Source organism: Tyto alba, unplaced genomic scaffold (genome assembly GCF_018691265.1).
Source record: "Tyto alba isolate M040663 unplaced genomic scaffold, T.alba_DEE_v4.0 Super-Scaffold_2, whole genome shotgun sequence".
NCBI lineage: Eukaryota > Metazoa > Chordata > Aves > Strigiformes > Tytonidae > Tyto > Tyto alba.
The window spans coordinates 86,105,878-86,128,284 of NW_024881282.1; the positions used below are offsets into that span (position 1 = coordinate 86,105,878).

The 22,407-nt window shown below is 45.3% G+C and overlaps 1 protein-coding gene across 1 annotated transcript in view; it reads right to left on the reverse strand.

Moving 5' to 3' along the window:
- LOC104363739 (store-operated calcium entry regulator STIMATE) overlaps positions 1-22,407 on the reverse strand; it is a 36,510-nt gene that overhangs the window by 7,202 nt on the left and 6,901 nt on the right. The window contains exons 2-6 of the mRNA XM_032995767.2: positions 14,778-14,826; positions 13,783-13,878; positions 11,647-11,768; positions 1,755-1,867; positions 567-650 (exon numbers count right to left, since the gene is read on the reverse strand). Coding sequence (XP_032851658.2) covers positions 567-650; positions 1,755-1,867; positions 11,647-11,768; positions 13,783-13,878; positions 14,778-14,826 — 464 coding nt within the window. The remainder of the gene's footprint in view (positions 1-566; positions 651-1,754; positions 1,868-11,646; positions 11,769-13,782; positions 13,879-14,777; positions 14,827-22,407) is intronic.

Consider the following 22,407-nt stretch of genomic DNA (forward strand, 5'->3'; position numbering starts at 1 on the left):
ATGAATGGACTGCAGAGACCAAAATACAAAGTCGTTCAATCACAGCTATTTCTTTTGCTTTTGGTTTCTCCAGATGTGCATCCTTGATCAACTTAATTTAATATCTAAATTAACCCTGCACCAAGTGTGTCCATGGGGGTTGGATGAGTCAAATTTCTGAGATCCCTTCTCAAATAAATCCTGTTGATTCCATAGCTGTTGAAGACCCAATGAAGAGAGAAAAAAAGCCATCCGATAGGAACTTAAAGGGCTTTGAGGGATTGCCATGCCTGTAGCTTGCTGCCAAGATGCAACCCTCAGCTAATAAGCACCAGTTTTCTTCAAAGTCAGCCACCCAACAGCTTGGACAAGGGAGCAGGAAATAGGAACAGAGCCCATGGCAGGGCAGTAGTGACATATTTGTGTATTCATGGCAACAAATATATTTGTTTCCACTCCCCTCCACCATGTCCCAGCCACTTCAAATACTCAAGGCTGCCCCAGGCCAGTTCCTGTACATGCTCCCCGTGGGAGGGAACCATGATTTCCAACCCACCCCACCCAGTGCTTGCAGAGGCATCACTTACATTGACTATAAAAGGCACAACAAGCATGACCAAGACAAGCTCCAGCTGGGGGTTTGGGATGTAACCCAGGAGGATCTGCTGAAGCTGCAGAGGAGAAAGCATTCAGAAGCATTATTGGAACAGCTCTATTGAGATCTTTGCTGCAGAACTGCTTGCCTTCTTACATTAGCAGTCTCTTAGCTAGAGCTCTGCAGCCTTTGCTTTACACCAGCTCTTAGAAAGATTACATGGGCTATTCCTTTAGCCCAGCTGCCAAACACAGGATTTTGTACAGATCAAAAAATAAGTACTGCTAGTCTTTCAGTTTAACTACCCGTGACAACTGGTGGGACTTTCCTTGGCTCCTTGAAGCCTAACTGCAAAATAAGGACACCAGCCATGCGTGGTAAGTGTGGAGAGAAAGCCAGCAGCATCTCTGGATCTAGCAGTGCGTGCTGCTGGACATGTTCACGTCCAAGTCAGGACTGTAGACTACTGTGTTAGAAGGACATGCCCTTCACAGGAACAGACAAGTGCTTCCAGATCGCTGCAAATAACTTCTCAGTCAAGTCACATCTGCCTGGGAGGTACCAGGCACTATGTGTAAATGCACTCAAAACTGGAGTTATCCATCAACACCCAGAATTGGTTTTTATACTCATCACATCTACTTTCCACCAGGTATGTGGCTACAGCTGTCACAGAAATATTATTTTTATTTTTTTAAAAGAGAAACTTATCTTCAACACAACTACCATTGCATGAGCTACTACACAGAAGCAGTTACGGGGGGGAAGGACAGCATGCTGCTGGGATAGTTTTTCTAAATTAATTTCAGAGCCCCCCTAGTTTAGGCATGTGATCACAAAACACCAACATGAACTGATTTGACAAGGTAATGCAGAAATCCTTTGGCAGAACTGAAGTAGCTCAGCTGCCAGCCCAGCCCACTGTATCCTTTCAAGGATGGAAAAGAAAATTAAAGCATCTTATTCCAGTAATGTTTGACTACTAAGAGGATGTACCAAAAGCCAAACTGTTATGAAAGTGATGTTTCCCCAAATTTAAGTAATAGCTAATGATTACAAAGAGATGTCAACATGTCGTAAGGATTCAAGACCTATGATGATGGGGACAACTAATAAGGCAAAGCTGACAAGAAATGAGCCACAATAACTGTAGCAAGAAAAATACAGCTCTGAAGCTTACCTTTGTCCAACCAGGGATAAGCAGGACAAGGCTAATCACAGTCTTCTCAAAAACCATTATTAGCAAGTAGAGGATACACTGGCCAATCCAAGCAGCAGCTTGTGGAGGATCACCTGGGAAAACAGCATATTAAATCTGAGACAGAGGACAGGAGGGGACAGCCTTGCAGAAAAGTTGCCTCATGCTTGATACCCGAGATGATCAAAGGGAGAGGGAAATGTTTCCATATTGCAGGTTTTGCAAAGAGACAAATATTCAATACCAGATTTAAAATTAATGGACAGACTTTCTATCTATAGTTGTAGGAGCACATGCAGAAAGGTTTGGGCTCAAATCTTTTTTTTTCTTTTTTCTTTTTTTTTAAAAAAAGCAAGTCTGACTTGTATTAGAGAAAATTTAGCAGACTTGCATCCCTTACTAGATGCAGCTCATTTTGCATCTTTGCAAACTGATGTAGAAAAATAAGTGCAGAAAGGCAAAAATGCACCCCGCTTCCCTTTGTGCAGACTCCCTGTATCGGGGCAGCTATCTGTCCTTCATACTGCAGTTGTGCTTTTGAATTAAACTTGGCTTTAAGGAAGAGAGATCTCCCTCATGAGACAACACAGACAACACTCCCACTGCCAGCCTTTTGTTCTAGAAGCCGGTTCTCTTTCTCTACTCCTTTTAGGGCCAATTCTGAAATGGAGATGGCAATTAAACAGACCTCTGGTTAATTTCAAGGGCAAGCAAGTAACAAAGGGATTTCAGACATGATTCAAACCCCCCTACCTACTTCCCAGATGCCAATGTTATCTGTATTCATCCTCCTCTTGCCTTGCTCTCCATTCCACCAACCTGTCCCTGAAATCCACCAAGAGCAGAAAACCACCACCAAACAAATCCTCTTGCCTCGCATCTCCTCTCCCATTGCCTGTCCTTTCTAGATCAACTCCTTTGCTGAAGCAAGATCTACAAGTGTCCTACAAGGCAGACAGGTGGCTTCTGTAAAAGGGGAGACACAGCTCTGGCTCTGCCTGAAGACCTGAAATTCCCCATGTTTATCCAGCAGCCCCAGCACTCAGACATTCCTGGTCTCTCCAGGGCCACAGCTCAGCAGTATCATGAGTATCTAATAGAAAAGCCATTCCTGGTAACTCTAAGGAGACAGGATCAACTTTTATGAATCTTGGTTTGGATAACAAATATGTTGTCCTCTGCTTGGGGGGAAAGAATGGACACAGCCTTGGAGATGCATTTTCCCCTCTCCTTCCACCTCCAATGGGCACTGCCAGTGACCACCCCACGGTAATGAGCTATTTTGAACTGGATGGATACAGGGGTTTGAGAGGAGGAAGCCTTGCTTGTCAAAGGGTGTAAGTATCCCCTCTCCTCAAAGTACAGACTACTAAAATCCCCCTTAGAGAAAGCTTCAAAGCTCAAAAACCTCAGCATCATACTCAAACTGTTCCTTACAAGCGTGTATTGCTTTGGGACATCAGCCATTTCATTTGCCCCTTGTCTGGTACCCTTTTGTCAAGATACCAGAGATTTAATTTCTCTTCACTTTGGCAAACCTAAAGTGTGCAGAGATGGGTCCCCTTCGCTGTCCCTCCATCCTTCCAGTGGGTAGGAGCAGCTCATAAAATCCTGGCCGTTTTGACCAGAATGGTAGACTGATAATCCCTTCTGAATTAAGGCTAATCCCAATAGCAATCGCTAAAACAAGATACTGCTGGACTGACCCTCCTCTATACAAGGACCAATGTATACAATGTGTATCCTGCATATTCCTCTATAAAAAAAAAAAAAAAAAAAAAAACAAAACAAAAAACACCAGTCATTAAAAACATCACCTGCAATTTGCTTCCTGCCAAGCCTTACCCACCCAGCTTCCAGCAACAGTCTGAAAATTTCTGCTCACCAATTTCAATACAAGAAGCATAAGCTTTCAGTCCTAAAGAGAATTAATTTTTTTTGCTGATGAAGTGTAGGGCTGGTTATGTGATACTTGCTGTCTGAGCAAGAGACAGGGGCTCCATTCCTCCAGGTTTTAGAGCAATTCACTCAAAAAGAATCAATGCTAATTAAATATGAATGTTTCCAATGGGGTACTTACCAAGTAATAAGTAAAAGCATATTTGCATTGTTAACAACGATAATGGTACCGTATCTATTACATGTGCTTGCTTCAGCCCTCTGTAAGCACCCTGCCAGCTGGTTATCATCTTCCCAGGCTCATCAGAATATCTCAGGTCTGCAAAACTGAGCTACAGTATCTGGCTTTGGAAAGCTGCAGCATTTCCTTTTACCACTTGAATATAAAGATAACTCCTGGCAACACTTGTTTCCAGCATAATCGGGCCAGAATTTGGAATTGCATCTGTGTAAGAGAACCCAACCCACCGCGAGATGCCAATGCTCAACACACAGTCAGATGGCAGTGGACAGGGAGCTCTGTCCCACTCTTCACAGCACAATATTGTTGAGACGTGGCAGGGGAAGACAACACCAGTGGTTTGCAAAAGCCCATTTATCCAAACCTCTATGCAGGCATCTGGCCACCGAGGCCAGCAACACGTATCAGGATTTAGTAAGAGCTAGTATCCAACTAAACTCAGCTCTAAGAGGATCTGCTTCCCAGCAAGGGCAAAACAGGTTTATGTGTATATTTGTCCTTATTCTGTCATTTGTTAGCAACATACCAAAACATCTGCCTCGTTGCAAAGCTACAGCTAAGAAGTAGAGGCATCCAGCTAGTGTCTCCATGCCAGGGAGATCCAAAAGATCACTCTGCATCCCAACTTTTTAATTGCTCAAGATGCGACTGAGAAGGAAGCAAAGGAGAAGAGCGGGAAGGACTGGGAAGCCAAGGGTGCCGAGAGGCTGCTGAGCTGGGAGGACAGCAAGCAGAGAACGCCAGACCAGCAGGCAACCGCCCAGAGGGTGGGGAAGGGGAGCCAGGAAGGTTTACGTGCAAGAGCAACCAGAGGAGCCCGCTGAGGATTTCAGAAAGCACACGTCTCCGCTTCCTGGCAGGCAACAGCTTAATGGGTGGTCTGTGGAGGCGACCGGAGCACAGCTATAGGCAGCTGGCAGTTAAAGGCCAGTGTCAGAGAGGCTTTGATGCTCCTGAAGCATGGACAGCCTTTCCCGATAGACTTGGGTGCCTAGTTGTCTTTGGCACAAGTTAGGTATAGTTGGGCTTTTTTGCCCCATATCCCAAGACTGACCAATTCTCCTACAACCCCCCCAGGTTACCATCACCCACCAGAGCCCTGTTTTGTTTGTACTCAGAAAAAAAAAAAAAAAAACCAAAACAGAAAACAAACATATCCATCGTGTCCTTCCTGCATTTGAACTCTTTCCCTTTTGCTCTGTGTTGTCAGCTGTGCTCTGTTCCCCGTGGGGAGACAGGACTAACAGCCACAGCACCCTTTGCAAGTCAGCTCTTCCGTGCTGCAGGCGCAAGGCCACTTGTGGAACACTTCCCTCTGTCATCGCAGCTTGTCCAAAAAGCAGTAGCAAGTTTGGAGATCTCTCCCAAATACCTGACCCCTCACACCTTTTTGGGCATAGGAGGTCACCACCATTCAGCATCACAAACAGCAGGCTCTGGGTCTTACTTTTGCATACTGTGCACTAGACAGCCCTACCCAGGTTTTGGCTAACCAGGATGATACACAGACACTAGAAAAGACAACCTGCTTTTCTTAACCCACCCTAGGCATGGATGTGCCCATGTCTCCAAGGTTAACAGCTCCTCACCCCAAAAAAAGTTTTTCACTTCACAAGAAAGCCATCAAATTGCTCTTGAGTTTTCTTGAGGCTTGACAACCTCTGGAAAAAGGAAAACCTTTTCTCCCTTTGCTAGAGAACAGTTTTTATTGTGCAACTGCAACATCCTACCCAGGGAACCCCAGTCCTCTGAGACCAGAGGTGTGCCCCAGTTAGGCCAGCTTCACTGGGTAAGTGTACAGGGCATGTGCAATTGGTACAGCAAGCCTGCACTACTAAGCAGGACAGAGCTGTGCCCCTTACTACCCACCACGTCCCACCTTGCCAAAAGTGCCTCCATCACAGACATGGCGCTTTAAAAACTAGTATTTCTCACTCTGTCTTTTCTGCATCACCTACGGAAGATGCTGTGAATCTCCTCCACAGTTAGAGGGACATCAGGACTTCTTATATGTCCAGGCTAGACGGTGAAAGTATATGGAAAGAGACCCACAGACTTATGTAGAAGCCAGATTTAGCCATCTGCTCTATCACCTTAAGCAGCTCAAAATTGCTACTGTTTTGCAAGATCTTCCTCCTCCTTTTCCATTCTGAGCTTTGTTTACAGACTATGGGATGAGATGTTTCTGTACAGTAATCTATCCCTGGATGCAGAATCAGATAGGACTTCATTTCCACCCCCCGACAGGAAGATCAGAGGGTGTTTCCACAGTTACTTTTTACTGCATCTCCTAAGGACAGGAGGATGCTCAGTACCAAAATAACTCGGGACAAAGATGAAAATGAAACAGCAGCATGGCCCACATGGCTGCAAAAGTGACTTCAGCTATAGAGAGACAGTGGCTCATTTCCTCTTCACCGGGGAGCTCAGCTGGCTGCTCCTTATCTCAGCGGGTTTGAAGTCATCCAAGGACCATTGATCCACCTCCAACAGCCATCATCCAATTCTCATTCACCACCAATTCATCTAACGTTGACTAACAGCAGTAACATACAAGTCACCATCAGCTGGCATCTCACCAGGTAAGAGGGAGCCTTTGGTGTGGTCCCCGGACAAGCCCGTAAGACATTGGCCACATCTCCTCCTTCCGCAGCTTGGAAGCAAGGCTGGGAATCTTGAGCTGATCCCAGCTAACCACGCACCGCATTTAGGTGCTGGCTTCCTACGGCAAGATCATCAGAGACATCCTCAGATGAAATTTAATGTCTTCAATAGACCATCTGCCATGCAGAGGTGCCCTGCTCCATGGATGGGAGGGGATTCTTCTTGTATCAAGCGTTTCCATTACATAAATGTAACAGGGATGTTTCTGCTACACAAGATTGCCCGCCAGCAAAAAACAATCTGCTATCTGAAGGCTAAAAGAAAAATAAAATAAATGCCCTCCTCTGCTGTGTTCAGAACTTCCCTTCCCTTGTAGAAGAGGGGGGGAGCAAGTACAAAGGATCTTTGCAGCCTCCACATCACACCTGTTAGGAAATTACATGCACTGTGCCCTCTTTGAACACTTCCAGTTTCTTGTCCCTAGTCCTAGTTGGCAGATGACCCAGGACACCTCGGCTCTACACAGGGACTCTACCACCCACCTCTCAGCTTAACGAACACCTTTTGCTTAATTTTTCTTAGAGCCATCTCCCACCCTGATAGAAATAAATATCCTCCTTCACCCTGAAGGACACACACGCTGCATTTAGACTGTTCTCCTCCAGCAGCATTGCTGGTGGTCCCCACTATCAGCAACACCTCCTTGGTGCAGATCTAGGACCACTGGTATCTGCAGCAACCTCCAAAACACACATCTCTTATTCCGCTTGTGCGTGGGAGCCCAAATGTTCACAGAGCAAAAGCTTGAATTGTTACCATACAACTGGATTAGTTTTAATCCTGACTAAGGTACCAAGCTGCCAGCACAGCCCACGTGCTACTGCCAGACAGCTTTATTTACGGTCTTTTGAGGACTGCGTGTGCACTAAGCAGGTAAGAAGAAAAAAGAGCTTAACCACAGCCAGAGCAGAGGGTTCAGCAGAGTTGAGGAAAAGCAAATATTTTAAAGCACTGAAATATGCACTGGGTGACATGGTGGGGATAGAAAAAGTCAATAAAAACCTCTTAAGAGATACTCAGTACCTCCAAAACCAAGGAATCTATCAGTGCCAAGTACAGAGGGTAAGACATAGCGGGAAAGCATCTGAATTGCACATAAATGCTCAGTTTGAGGGTAAGAACAGGATTTCAGAGATTGGGAGCTGACCAACAATTGCACTAGTTATGGGCAGGACAATCTGGCACCAGAGCAGCCAGATGAGTCCAGTGGACATACCAAACCCTCTCTGGCATGTTCTGCATCTGGACTACAAGAGAGTGTACAGCTGCAGTCAGTCCCGTTTGCAGTGTCACACCACTGCTCTGGCTCTTCAGTCCCTGGAGATACTGCCATTGCACTGGAGTAAACACTGCTGCTATCAGCCAGGCCCAGGAAGGTTCAAAGAATTGCACCTCTGCTCAGAGCAAGGGACTTGACCACACACTTCACCATTTGAGGATGATCCTCAGTCCTCTCATTTTTTCCTCCCTGGTCCTGGAGGTAGAAAGATCAAGCTTGCTAAGGACAGGACAGCCCCTCAGGTTAGAGCTATTCTCAGCAGCATTTCCTCAAGCATTAGCAGCCAGCTCCCTTGGCTGCCTCAGGCCATGGGAATATTTGTTATGGAAATTTTGTACAACATCACAACAAGGCCAAAAGCAGCCTACACAGGTCCTCAGTTAAACTCAGCAGCTGGCACAGCGCATATTCTCCTATAACTAAATTTGACCAGCAGAGTTCAACAGGCCACTAAACAGACATGAAAGGCCTCCAAGCAACATGCCTTTCCATTTCCAGACAGTGAACAGGCACAAAGCATGAAGCTTAAACTAGTCAGTGATCGCAACCAGAGTCACACACAAGTCAGCACCTAGATGGGCATCCAGAGAGGCACTTTCAAGCAAGAACACCCTCTCTCTTTCTCCCCATCATTTCTTAATGCTTCTCTTCAGCTTTGTACTTGCACGTTGCAGAAACCGTCTCTTAATGCAAATTCATAGAGTTTGCTTACCTAAAAGGAATACTCCAGTATTTTTAAAGTAATACTTTAGAGTTATTAGACACAACTACAATGCCAGGACAGTGGATCCATCCAGAGGTTCCCTGTAGGGAGCTGCTTACTGTCATGGGAATGGGGGAGGGAGAGGAGGGCTAGAGCAGTTCAGAGTTGGAGCACGAAGCTGAACACTGTGAAGTTGAAGACAGTCTCAGGATGAAGCTGAAAGGCTTCATCTGCACATTCTGACTCCAGCCAGCATCTCCCTCGCTCAGTCTGTAGAGGCCCAGCAGCACCTCCAAGACCTTGGGTATCCACCTCCAAAGTCCTGTGAAGCTTGAACTCTGCTTTGCTCTCCTACCTGTAGAAGTCCCCTATAGAGCACCTATAGACATGGCTTGCGGCTACCCTGCTAGGGCAATGGTGCACAGAGTACTTGTAGAATTTGATAGCTTTGAGTATCTGTAAGGCAACGATCATTCTCCAAATCCTACTTGAACCAAGATGAAGAATAAACCTCTCCAATCTTCGGACTCAGAAGCCAAGCATCTTCAGAAGATACATCAGCCTTTTAAAGAGCAGCTTCCTGTGCTTAGAGACAGTCCAAAGAGTAATCAAGAGCTGCTGGGAAAAGATGGAGGAACGTAAGCATATGGGAGCCTTTGACTCTCCACTAGTTAAAAACCAGGTCATTCCTGGCTGCAGCAGTCTTTGGCTAAGAGCTCAGGCACAAGAGGGGCTGATCTCAGAACAGCCGCCTCTGGGTTTATAGAAATACGAAAGCAATTGATTTTTCTAAACAGTTCTGGACAGCTGGATGCTTAAAATAACAGCACAGATTTAGATGTTTCCCGTTGTCTTTGCTTCTCCATTAATGCAGCTCTTGCAGTCACACAGGGAGAACCACCTCGGGGCTGTGGAGACAGGCGTACCAAGAGCGGAGCAGAAGGGACTGCTGGAGCCCCGAACAGGGGGTAACAGCAGTGGTCTGTATCACTTGCAGGGAGGCAACCAAGAGTTGGAGGGTCGGAAAGGAAGCATTTGCAACGTTATTTTTTCCTCAAAGACCATGCAGGTAGATGTGTACTGGCTCTACAGGAAAAAGACACAACTGTTCTTTCCTGGTGGTTGGAGTAATGGCATTCACCACTGTCTGAAAAATGGATTTGGGTCTTCTGTGCTCTTCTTCCTCTGCAGGACTGCAAGAGACACTTTTGCTCCTCAGGAGAATTAAGGAAAGCAACAGAAAGTCTGGTACAGCAATTAGACCAGAAAATGAATCATATTTCTGGAGCGTGTATCAAACTGTACAAAGTTTACCAGCATGTTCCAAACTGTTTTGGAAGTTACCAACACCCACGATGAGGACAGCAGTGTTTTCCTTCCCTAGCCCTACAGCAGGATTGCATTGGACATGCCACTTTTCCATTGTCGTCACTCTGGCCAGAGACCTGCACCAAGAGCAGTGCTGGGTGGATGAGATATTTAATCCCCAGTTCTAAAGCTAAATTCAAGCAACAGCAGAAACTTGTTTTTTTTTTTTAATTTATTATTATTATTAACAACGAAAGCAAGATTTCCTCAGAGGAGTGGACTGTTTCTGCAGCCTACGCCAGCCTTCGTGAGGGGCCAGCCACAGCTCAATGTAAGTTCATTACTGCTCTGCAAGGTTAAAGCAAGGTGTCAATACACTCTAACACTTTCTTGCTTCTGCTCAACTGCAGAGGTGGCACGTGAAGCTGAAGCTGTACCCTGAGATGCCTGAAATTGGGATTCAAGTCCTTGTTGCTCAGAAGGGGAAAAAAAGCCAGACCCCGAACCAAAAATACCTGGATTCCTCTGTTGTCTCATCTGAATGACTTTAGCGCTCCGGGTTTGGCTCCTCAGCTCTTTCAGAAAGAGCCATCTGGGAAAAAAAGGTAGTTCCCACCAAATGCATGCTGTTAGGATGCTGAACCTGCTCTGAACACCACTGCAGCCTTTAAAGCCCCTCTCAGGTTTGATGAGAGCCAACCCTGCCACGTCCCATCATTTTAACCCCTCTGTTGTCATCATATTCGTAGTCTGTAGCTGCTTCTGCTGTCTCACAAACCCAACCATCCCCTTCATCGTGTGCCATGACCCATTTAAACCCATTTACACATGCTGAACATGAGCCTGGGTAAGAGCTCACAAGTCAGTGGGGTCTACACACTAATTCTAGTTTGGTCCAAGTTTCACCAGCTACTAAAAATACAAAGGAGCGAGACTACCTCCAGAATAGACTTAATGATTAAGGTCTTAAAGGCGGGAACGTGATTGGTATGACCAGGATGTATTTTATAAAGACTGAATTTGTCTTTACATTAGATAATAATGTAAAAATAGGCAAAGAGTTAATTCTTCCTTTCCCTGCAGCCATGGAGCAGCGCTGCTCTCCTGGAAGCTGGCTCTGCTCTTTCTGAAGAGAAGTGCTACCCTCTAGTGGGGCTGGCTGAGAAAGGATTTTTTTTGAAACTTTTTCTCCATTTCAAGGCAGGAATTGGAAGAAGAGACAGACTAGATTTGAACATACTTAATTCTTCCCACCCCCCAAAAAAAAAACCAAACCACTCAGGCTTCAACACCCTCCCCTCAAACCCCACAAGTCAATCAAGAACTCAGTTTTGGGGACAGGCTGTATCCTGTTGATGCCTACTACAGCTCAAGGCAAATACAAAAAAATCTCCATGTTTTGAACTGAGAGGCTAGGAAGAAAAAAATCCCTAAAAGCAGCCCGCAAAAGTCACCACCACCACATCCAAACATCTTAATTTATCCTCTGGACATCATGAGGTATATTGTCCACCCAAGGAAATGTTCAGCCTTTCATCATCAGTCCGCTGTGCTCAAACATGCTTGGCAAGGCAGCAGGCAGGGAGTTACATGTGACTTACTATGCCCCAGCAATTAAACACACTGATCACTACTACTGGGATAAGCTCCCTGGAGAAGGGATAACAGAATCAGGCCGCTCGCATGTTTTGTCCCCAAACTGTAATTTCTGCCCCTTTCTTCTCCCCCTTCATAGCTGGGAACAAACAAGCCACCCTCGTGCAGAGCGGTTGACACCTACCATATTCTCCAAAGACCAGGTACGTGCACTTCTTACGCTGCACAATCCAGGAGACAACTTTCACGCCAAGCCAGATCAGCAGCATCCCCAGCGTGGCATCAAGGATGAAATTAATAAGGTAGCTAAGAGCAGAGGAAAATTCAGGTTTCAGTTGTGTTCTTAAGTCCTATTCAAAACTCTTTTATTTCAATATGGGAATCCATAAAAAAATCCCCAAGATTTAAAAATTCCCACTTAATAGTCCAACCTCACTTCCTTTTTTCTTTTAGTGGACTTTCCTATAGCCTTACCAGCAATTTCTTAGCTTAAAAGCCTGCTCAACAGAGAAGGGAGTGGGCTCCACCAACTCTATGGCATTTCTCATTTATTCAGAGAGCATTAAATACTTCCTTGGTTAGCCTTGATTAAGAGTTACCCCAAAAAATGAGGCTTTCCATTTGCAGCACCCATTGTTCTTATTAGGATGAAATCCCAAATTTCTGGGAAACAGAACCAAACATTTCTGGAATTTCATACAAGAAAATGGAAGCTTCTTGGACACCACAGCTGCTCTGCAAACCATGCAGCAGAACGGGCAAAAAGTCCATTTTACTGAGTAGCTGCAAGAGCCTCCTACGAGCTGAGACACAGACGGAGAGGCAGAAGGTCTTAGGAGAGATGAGCCCTGGCTCAACAGCAAGTGTCCTGGGGTCCCCAACGCCTTCAGTTCAGGGTCCCCACTGCAGATCCAGGAGCTGAACCCATCCCTACACCGGGAGATTTGGGCTCGACAGGTTTGCTCTGCAGCTTTGGATGTTTAAGCCTTACTGGACAGAGCGCCAGAGGCAGGAGAACTGCAGGGACCTTCTGGGGATCGCAGGGTCCAAACTCTAATCCAGGGCTTGGTATTTTAATGAATTCCAGAGAAAAAAATAAATATCATTTAGACTGTGTTTTCTGGCCCGTTTTCCATTACTGGAATATTTTCTGCTAGATTAAGCCAGATTTCTACAGCATGAAGAAAATACCAATGGGATATACCATTTTGGAAAATACCAAAAGAGCAATGGGAATGAACATTTCCTTCTCCAGAACTTGACACTGCCTCTGAATAAAGACACTGAAAATAACAATCTGCTTTTGATAATCACTTTGAAAACACGATATTAAATTTTTCTACATCCAAAGGCTCAGACTAACTTATTACAGTTTCCAGCTGCTGAAATCAGAGTACTCCAATACAAACATGAGACTCTGATCCTGGGCAGGACACAGTGTATGAGCCTCAAAGCCCAGGGATGGGGCTGTAGAGTTTTAAGCTGCCTGGTTCAGGATGACAAGCCAAGCAGCACAGGGAAATGTAAAACACACATTAAAAAAAAAAAAAAAAATAATGGCACAGCATAAGCACGAAAGGGTTTATTTTAAAACAGTGTCTGTTTTTCAAACAACAATAAATCATTTTAGAGGTTATATTTAGCTCCAGCCAAGCTTGTGCTTGTTTAAAGAAGCGTATCAACGTGCAGCACTTTAGTACATAAAAAGCAGATGGGCCAGAAGGTTTTCAGCAGCATTTTGAAGACTCGGCGAGTTTCTCAAAACAGGATAAAGTTAATTCTGAAACAAAGTTTGTAGCTGCAAAGTGGTTTCGTCTGAAGTAAAGGTGGCTCTTCCACATTAAGTCCAAAGTCTGGCTTAGAAATCCCCCCCAGACGTGGGAATACATGTGGTAAGTGAAACTGAATATCCCCAAAAAACCTTACGTTGGACAAAGGTCTTTACCCATACAGTTAGGAAAGCATTCTCATTTGGCTCTGAGACCAGCCAAATTGCAAAGTCTGGGGTGCAAACAAATGACACATCTAACAGTTGAAATTGCATGGGACACCACTGCATTATTTACTGCAGCTTTTTGCCAGTACACTTCAAGGTGCTTTTAATCATCAGGAAAGCATGCCTGTACTACTTCATCTCCATCAGACCAGCAAAGTGCAAAGACCAGAAGACAACCCAGACCCTGAAAATAAGCTCAGCATGGTTTATCCCCATGTAGTGCTTCAAATGGATCACTTTCCACCACGTATGACATTTTCCAACAGACTTGCTTCTTCCTTTTACAGATGTAGGGGCATGAATGCAAGAACCTTGAGTACTTACAGAGAGCAAGGGTCCTCTTCAGTGAGATCTGACAGAAAAATATTGGCAAAGTGGATGAAGAGGGCACCTATTGCTTGCTTGGAGGTATCATAAAACCTGGAGAAAAAAGACAAAGATCTGTGCCCTGGAGCACCAGCAGCCCAGCAGTCACACAAATAAGGCCCTGCATGGGGGTCTGCTTTCCTCCAAGATGCATTCCTGATGCTCAAGAAGTTGTACATAGTGAAAAGGTGCAGTTTGACCAACTCCAAATACTTAAAAAAAACAGATACCACTTCAGCACACAGCAACTCAGCCTTGCAGATCTGCTGCTGAATTTTAGCCTGCAAAGGGCAATTCACCCTCCAGTGTCCAGCCCAGCCTCAGTTTCCCCAACCAGCAGTAGAAGCAGGGAAGGTGTTGAATTCCCAAATTATTTTAGAGGAAGAACCAAACAGAGGAGACTGACAGGCTTTTATCACTAACATAGGCTGGTTGCTCCATGCTGCCAAGCCAGCCTGACCATATGCTGATCTCAACCACGTGCCCACCCCTTGGCAGCCCGTAAATCCTACAACACAAAGATGCTCTGTAGAGTTGTCCAAAGCCAACAGCAATAACCAGATACCTTACATCAACACATAGTTAAACCTGGTGCCCGGTCTATGCCTGAGCAGGATCAGGGGACACCAAAGTGATTAATCCAAACCTAAGAACAAAACTTGTCCCTGTCTGGGAGACAGCCCATGTGCGGGTATGTCAGAAAATTGGAGGGGACCACAGTCACTCCGTTCAGTCACCTACAGTAAAAACAAGTTTTTCTGGAAGAGGTAGGCAGGGAATTTTACTTCTAGGGAACACCAGGTACTTCATGGAGGTTTCCCCGGGAAGTGGCAGCAGAGCATTTAATTTAATGACTAACTACTGTGCAGGATATTCAGACGGCCTAGAAGACTGTTAGTATAGGATAAAATAATATTACATATACACGGTCTTTTCAAGCTCCAAAATCTCACCATATCCTCCAGGGACGCCTCTCTTCCTTTGGTTCCTTAAATCTTTTTACTGCAAAGAAAATTAGAGAGGTTACATAAACCAGCAGAGCTGAACCAATACACGTGTGCACTCTGTACCAATCTTCAATGCAAAAGCAGTCAAAAGGATCTGGAGGACCCTCAGCATTTTGCCAGTATTGTAACTGAGCAAAGTCGAAGGACCTGGGTCCAAACTAACCAGAGACAATGTTTGCACACACAGGTCAGAAGGATGAACAGTAGAGGTATTTGAGGTAGGTGTGTGCTTCTGGCATCCTTCAGCCGCAGCATTTTCATGCCATGGGAAGTGACCTAAGGAAAGCTAGGGAGGATTCACCGCTACCTACCCAGCCCTAATAATTCTTCCAGGCAAATGGAAATTAGGGTAGTGACAGTGAAATTATATGGCCCACGAGTCCATAAGCTTTTGAGTCATTGCAGTGCAATAAAACCATCTCCTTGTAGATACCAGGACCAGAAGACCTTCAAGAAAGCAGGACCTTGCACACATTTCCAGCATAAAGGTACCTACAATTAGTATACTGAGTGTGTGCCAACCTCCAAAACCCTGTGAGCTGGCATGGCTCCAAGCTTGCACCAGCTAGTATTAAAACATTATTCCATTACACAATATTTTGCATGCCCACTGGCTACCACTGCGGAGCAGTAGTCTGAGACACATGGCTTCAGTACCACCAACCACATGCCCTGAAATAAAGATATTTGAAGCAACTCTTCCTTCCTTGAAAACATTCATTCAAGGCCAGGTTAGATGTGGCTCTAAGCAATCTGATCTAGGTGAAGATGTCCCTGCTCATCACTGGGGAGTTGAACTAGATGACCTTTAAAGGTTCCTTCCAACCCAAACCATTCTGTGATTCTTTAAATGAAGTCCCTCTGGCCACAGAGGAGCTTGCTCCTTCATGCCTGTCCTCCTTAGAGGAGTCCTCCAGTGGTATCTACTTCAGTTGCTGCTCTGAGCTTTCTCTAGTTACTACTTGGAGAAAACAGCAAGTTAAATTTTTATCTAGTTTTGCTCAGAGTGGGGTCTGAGCATTGCAGAAACATCTCAAAGGGTTTCAGTTAGTTTGTCACAGATGTGATGCTCTCCATTGGATCAACCAGCTTTTACATGCACAAATAAAAGCTGCTAACGGAAAAGTACAAAATACCACATCCCATGCAAAAGTCATTCTTGACTGTTTTGCTGTCCCTCCATCTAGGAGCACATTTTAGAAAGTACCAGCTCCCAAGCCAACTCTTCTCCCTTTAATTCCCACAGGCAACAATGCTCTGGAACAAGATGACTTGGAAGAGGTTTTTCCACTATATTTTTTTCCTAATGAATAAATCTAAACAAACAAACAAACAAACAAAAAACCAACAAAACAAACACAAAAGTAAAGGGCATTCAGTGGCACTGTCTTGCTTTGAGGTAAAGTGTCTAACAGCTACAGATAGAGACATCATCACTGCAGCTGTGGCACCAAGCACCCTGCCTCCAAACCTCAAGCAGACACAGAGGGTGCAGATCCCCTGACCTTGCCTCAGCTGCTGGAACCACTTTCCTCATAACAAGCTAAAGGTGGACATCAGGTTAAATCTGCCACAATCAGTTCCCAAACATGCTGCCAGCTTGAACATGATTTAGAGTTAAAAATAATGAGCTGCCACTCTTTTTGTCTCTTCCCCCCACCCCCCAGGGAAATGGAAAAAAAAAAAAAAAAAAAAAAAATTCAGTGCATCCTCTCTAACTCCTGACAGTCCAGCCTGGGATGCGAGCAGAGTGGCTGCTTGGTGGTGCCATCTAGCGAAACCACGAGCCTGAAAGCAACAGGATGGATGAGGCTGAATCAACAGGCAACGTATAACCCCGAGAAACCACCTCAAGAGAACATATTGTAAGCATTAATCACCAAATCCTTCTATACATCCCAGCTGTGCCTGACACCAGGCAGATCACTGCCATGAATACTGAAGAGTACTCAGACTGCAGAAGCCCAAACAGACCAGCAATTAATCTATTTTAGCATCACTAAGTCTTCACCCTTGGAAGCCCTGTTAGCCTACTCTGCTCCTTCTAAAAGCAACCAAAAGCCAGAACAGACGCACACCATCCCACTTGTCACAGCAATTCTTTCTTCATCCCCGCCCCCAGCTACAGGTAACCAGCCACTGCCTTCAAATTTACAATCAGCAAAGGGACTTTTTTCACTGCTGACAGTTCTTGGCCCATGAGGACACTTCCCAGGATAACTTTGGGACATGAAGACAGGGACCCAGAGTGCCACAGATGACAGCGGGGGCATCAGAGCCGCATGCTTCTGCCTGCTCCAGCGGGGTAAGGAAATGCACTTTTATAGACATGAGTTTACTTACTGCCTGTGGGAAGGAACTGGGCACGATTGATGCCTCTGGTCCATTTTAGATCACTAACACTGCTGACAAAGCCAGCACAACTTTAAACACAGGGCGGTATCCAGCTCTCTTTCCAGATTTACACTCCACCCGCCGGTTGGTTTTGCAGTTAATGAAACTGCGGAGAAGCTAACAGCTTCTGTCCAAGTAAAAACTGCCCTTTCAGAGCCAGGAACTGATCTAATCCAGACACGCCACAGTAGCTGATCCCATGGGCATTCCACAAAATACCCACAGGGAATCTGAACGACTCAGGTTATAACCTGAAACGAAACTTTTTCCTCCCCTGCTTGATGGGGAAATACACAGTTTTACCAGCATAACTTATACAGGCTCCATGCACCAGAAGGCAAACGCACCTCCAAAAGCAAGAGGCTCAGTAAGGGCTGGGCAGAAGCACCAAAACATTGGCTGGACACAGCTGATTACCAAATAAAGGGCTCTTTGGTGTTCAGCATCTAGGCAGTAATTAGCAGATCTGTTCAGTCCAGCTGTAGCTGAGCACTCAGCCTGCCAGCTGAAGCCCTACCATCTGCCCCAAGCCTGGGCTCACACCCTGGGAAATGCCCTCCTGGTCCAGCCTGGAAGGATGCAGGAACTTCCCCGGCCAGGAGACTTGACATTTCAGAAATGTACTACTTTTACTGGCAAGGTGACAGGGCAATGTATGAAAAGACAATCCCCTTAACCCCAGGGCTTCGGTCAGGCACGTACAGGATTTTCTGTGCCACTCCCAAATCCACAGAAAACCACCATACCCATGACCTGATCCACTATTGCCATTAGTGAGTAACGAAGCAGCAGTCATGTCAAGTTACACCAGGCACTGCTGCAGTAGTTTGTGTCCTATCCCTGCCCAGAAAAAAATGCCTGTTTTCCCATATCCAGCCAAATCCCACCACAAGATAACCCTGCAGCAATGACTTCCACTGGCACAAAAAAGGTCTATCATCACTGATGTCCTTCAAAGCGTCATTTGCATTTCACAAGCAAGAGACCCATGGACCAACCGAGCTTTTTGAGTGGCCAGAAGTATTTAAACTGAACCTAATAAGCTCGCTCAGGTCATGAGGCAAAGAGCATGATGCTGCAGAGAAGCTGTTGGAAGGGTCTGCAGGCCACCAGCCCAGGCAGCTGACCACTAGCCTGACTGCAAGAACACCAGGGATGATTTTCATTATTGTCTTAATGAAAAGTGACATGTTATGTATCCACAGCCACTCAGGCTAGAAATACTGTAATTCAGTGTGATAAGATGACAAGTAAGAGGTAAGAAGTTAATGGTGTGGTGCCTTGTTGAACACAGCTTGTCATGCCTCATTAGATTTAAGAGAGTTATCCGAGACTGTGTAATTATCAGAGACAGTAAAACTGTTGTATTAAAGATAAAAGCTAGTATTATAGAGAAATAATTAACTGCTTAATAGGGCATTTACTGTGCAGAGCTCCAGCAGGCTGTCTCCAAATTAAACCAGAAATTGAGCCAAAATTATCAGAGCTTAAAGAAGCAACAGAGTTGTTTGGTAGCTGTGACCCAGAGGTCACGGGTGATGCTAAATCCACATAAAAGTAGCACCAGGTCTTTGAAAACTCATGGAGCTGCTGAAGTCCTCTTTGAAGCACCACTGCTTCTTTTGTGTTATGGGAACACAGTAGTGCTCTAGAGCAATGGGCTGAGCAGCAACAGCAAAGTGTCCCTCTCCCAACCTCTGCAGAGAGCCAAGCCATGGCATGCACAGCCACCAGCTTAGCTGGCTGGGGCTGGAAAAAGGCTGAAGCCTCCTTTGTTGTTCTCAAAACATGTCTCCACTGACCGGGAACAACTCAGTTTTACACTGGCTGTAGGCATGGGTTTGCCACCATCACTCAAACAGATCAGTCCACCCTTAAGATTTATTTTAACAAAAGTTGTACGTGCTTATTCACACACCAAGTAAACAAGAAATATGTGATATTTAATTTCTAGCACCTCTAACCAATTAAAAAATTAGTTTAATGCACACAGAGATGCACAAAATGGGAGAGAACCCCCATCCAACTGGATTAAAAATGAGACTAGCGTGTACTGGGTCCATACCAGAACAGAACAGGTCTTTCCAATAGGGCTACCAGCTGCAGCAATGATTGTTTTAACCCTGATTTCCTTCTCATCTTTATCCATTTGTAAAGTGAGCTGGCTTTTGCAAGGAAGCAACATTCCTGCACAGCTCTATAGCCAAGTGATCTTCTCAAACTACCAGATACCTGCAAGCCTAGTGAGGGCAGCAGTCTGGATCACACCACAGGCCAGGAAAGAACAAGTTGCCCCTCTTTTTGGCATGCAGTTGCTCCTCATGGGCCCACAGGCTAGTCACTGCTTTTTAAGTCTCTGCAAGCATGCTATACACACACAGTAAGGACTCCTAATCTCACTTCATGCCTCTTCACATCCTCACGAAACAGGAAACTAGTCCTAGTAACATATGAAGCAAGTAAAATTCACATGTACCTTTAGTTCCAACCACTCCCCTCCAATCTTTCTAGGGGAAAGAAAACACCAGTAGAAGCACAGGCAAATTTTCAGCCAGATCTTTGAAGTCTAAAAGCAGCAATGAACCCCAGAGCTGAATTCAGGGTGGGAACAACTGCTCCAAGGTTAACTGCAAGTGGGGAAGCCTGAGAAATCAGCCTCAATTCACATTTCCACTGATGGTGTGAAGTCTGGATGTTTGCAGCATGTTTAAGGAGTCCTAGCTAGTGTTGATGGCCCACTGAGTTGCCCCTTTCCTCACTGAGCAGAGCTATTAGTGTTCTGAAAAGCATCAAATTTGGAAGTTGTGTCAAGTCAAATACCCCTGACAGCACAAAACCACCCAGCAGTGCGTGCTGCTGCTGCAGAGACACCACAGAATGATAGGAGATGTTGGATGAAATAAAGCTGAACATACCACGTTTGTGGCTGAAGGTCCTTGTAACAGAGCAGGATGATACAGAAAGAATCATGAAAAAACAAGCTGCTAAACAGAGGAAGACAGAGTCTGCTTGTCCAGATTCTTCCTGCAGGACCCAACCTTGCACTGAACCTATTTCAATCCGACCCTGAATTATTCCATTTAAATTTCAATCAACAGTAAAGTAGGTAGACGTCAACAATAAAATAGTTCACACTATAGAAATGGATTTCCTTCAGAAAGGCTTCAAAGACGGTCCTCAAGAACAAAGGGAAGTCTCATGGAGTCCCAACCTGAAGCATACAGGCTGCTTTGAGGCACACAGCCGTGCTGCAGCGTGGAGGTGAAGTGCTGTGTGACCATTTAGACTTGCCATGTGGTTCAAAGCATCCCAGAAAAAGGCCAGACAGGTAGAAGACACTCCCTAGGAGAGTCAGGAGAAGGGGGACCCAGGTCTAGCCCATTAAACAGGAGCAAAGCACCACCGAGAGGACAGCCTGCCTTCTTGAGTTGCAGGCCTTTTAAGTTACCATTCTCCTCCAACTTGGCTCCAGTTACTACAGACAAAAAGCCACAAAGTTAAACCAAAAGGGAAGGAAGATGAGTGACAATTTGAGAGACAGACCCTGCTCATGGCTGAGAAAGGGCAGGGCGGGAAACAAAATATTCCCAGGCCCTTCCTCTTCAGGCAAGGACAATAAAGATCATACACACTTGCACTTCCCTCAGGACCACCAAGCTGGATGGAGGTTGGACATCTGAATAAGAACCTGTGAAATGTAAAAAAAAAAAAAAAAAAAAAGGTGTTTGGGAGTAGACTCTTTCATTATAGACCTGTAAACAGGCAGACAACTAGAAGATACAAGTTCGATGACAGCTATCCTCACTTCTTTTTTTCCTAGAGTCATAAGAGGTAGACATTATGGTTTTCTCTCGATGCAGTGGAAAGAAGACAGCTTTGCCTGCCCTAGACATATAGTTCCTCAAAGTTACCCAAGTCTGCAACAATGCTGCCTCACAGTCTACTTTTGTTTTTAAACAAATTCCCTGATTATTTTAATCAATTAAGACAAGCACAGCACCAACCACACAATTCACTCGTGCTTTTCCTCACCCCGTGTATGGTGGATCATTCCCACATGAAACAGCCTCCACTGACCCTACACTGCATTCACACAGCTCTGCTGCAGATATGTGCATTAGCACAGGTGCCTTTTACCCCCTTTGGACATAAAAACCTTAATCCAGGCAGAATTAGCTGCAGTAGAAACTAGCTGCAGCTAGTAGCAAACTAGAACTACTGAGTCAGATTTCTACAAAATTAAAGGGGGAAACTTATTTCCCTAGCGGAAGCTTAGGAATGATTGGCTGAGAATATGACCATCTCCTTGAATCCTTTGGTTGACTACAGATAAGATTTATAAAAAAAGTTGAGGTTTGGAAAGGAGAAGTCAACTCAGACAGACAAAGCTTTTAGGACTTTATTTACAGGAGGTGCAAGCCTTACCCCACCGAGCTCAGCGGCAGGCCCCAAAGGGCAAATACTGAAAGTGAACCTGATATTAGAAGAACTTGGAGAAAGCACTGCAGCATTAATACACTTAAAATAGTGAATGGTTCATCAGAAATAACCAGCTGTGGGCATTCATTGCCTTTTTGCTGTCACCTGCTTTTAAGAGTAGCCAAATTGCCTACTGTAAAGCCAGGGAGCCCATCTCTGGGGCAACATCACACTAGCATGAGGGTCAGGACTTTATTTCTGGCCTTTGCAGAAGAAGACTGAGAGCTACTGTACCAGGGAGGAAACAGAAGCTCTTCCCCTGCCCAACCTCTGTGTTATTTATAGGCAGTATAGTCTCCAATAAACACATTTCAACCTATTTTCAAGGACACACCCTTTCCCAGGCTTTTTCCAAGCCCCAGGCAGGAAAGAAGCCAACATGCAGGATACAGAGGCCAAAACCCAGGGGTCTGCACTATTCTTAGCCTGAGCACGCAGCTAACTCAGACAGCTCGACCCGAGACACAATGGGAGGAAGCAGCAGCCACTGTTTGCAGAGAGCAGCCAACATGCTGCTTGTGAGAAATGCACGCCGGAGCTGGAAAGGCTCAAAACATGTACCCTCCATCAGTTCAGGGAGCAGCAAAAGTCCTATCAGTGGTTTAAGGAGAGATTGCTACTGACTTACATGCTCTAGTCTGCACTAGGTATATTTAGTCATTCCCTCTCAAATATCCTCGTAGCAATGCTTCAAGAGCATAAG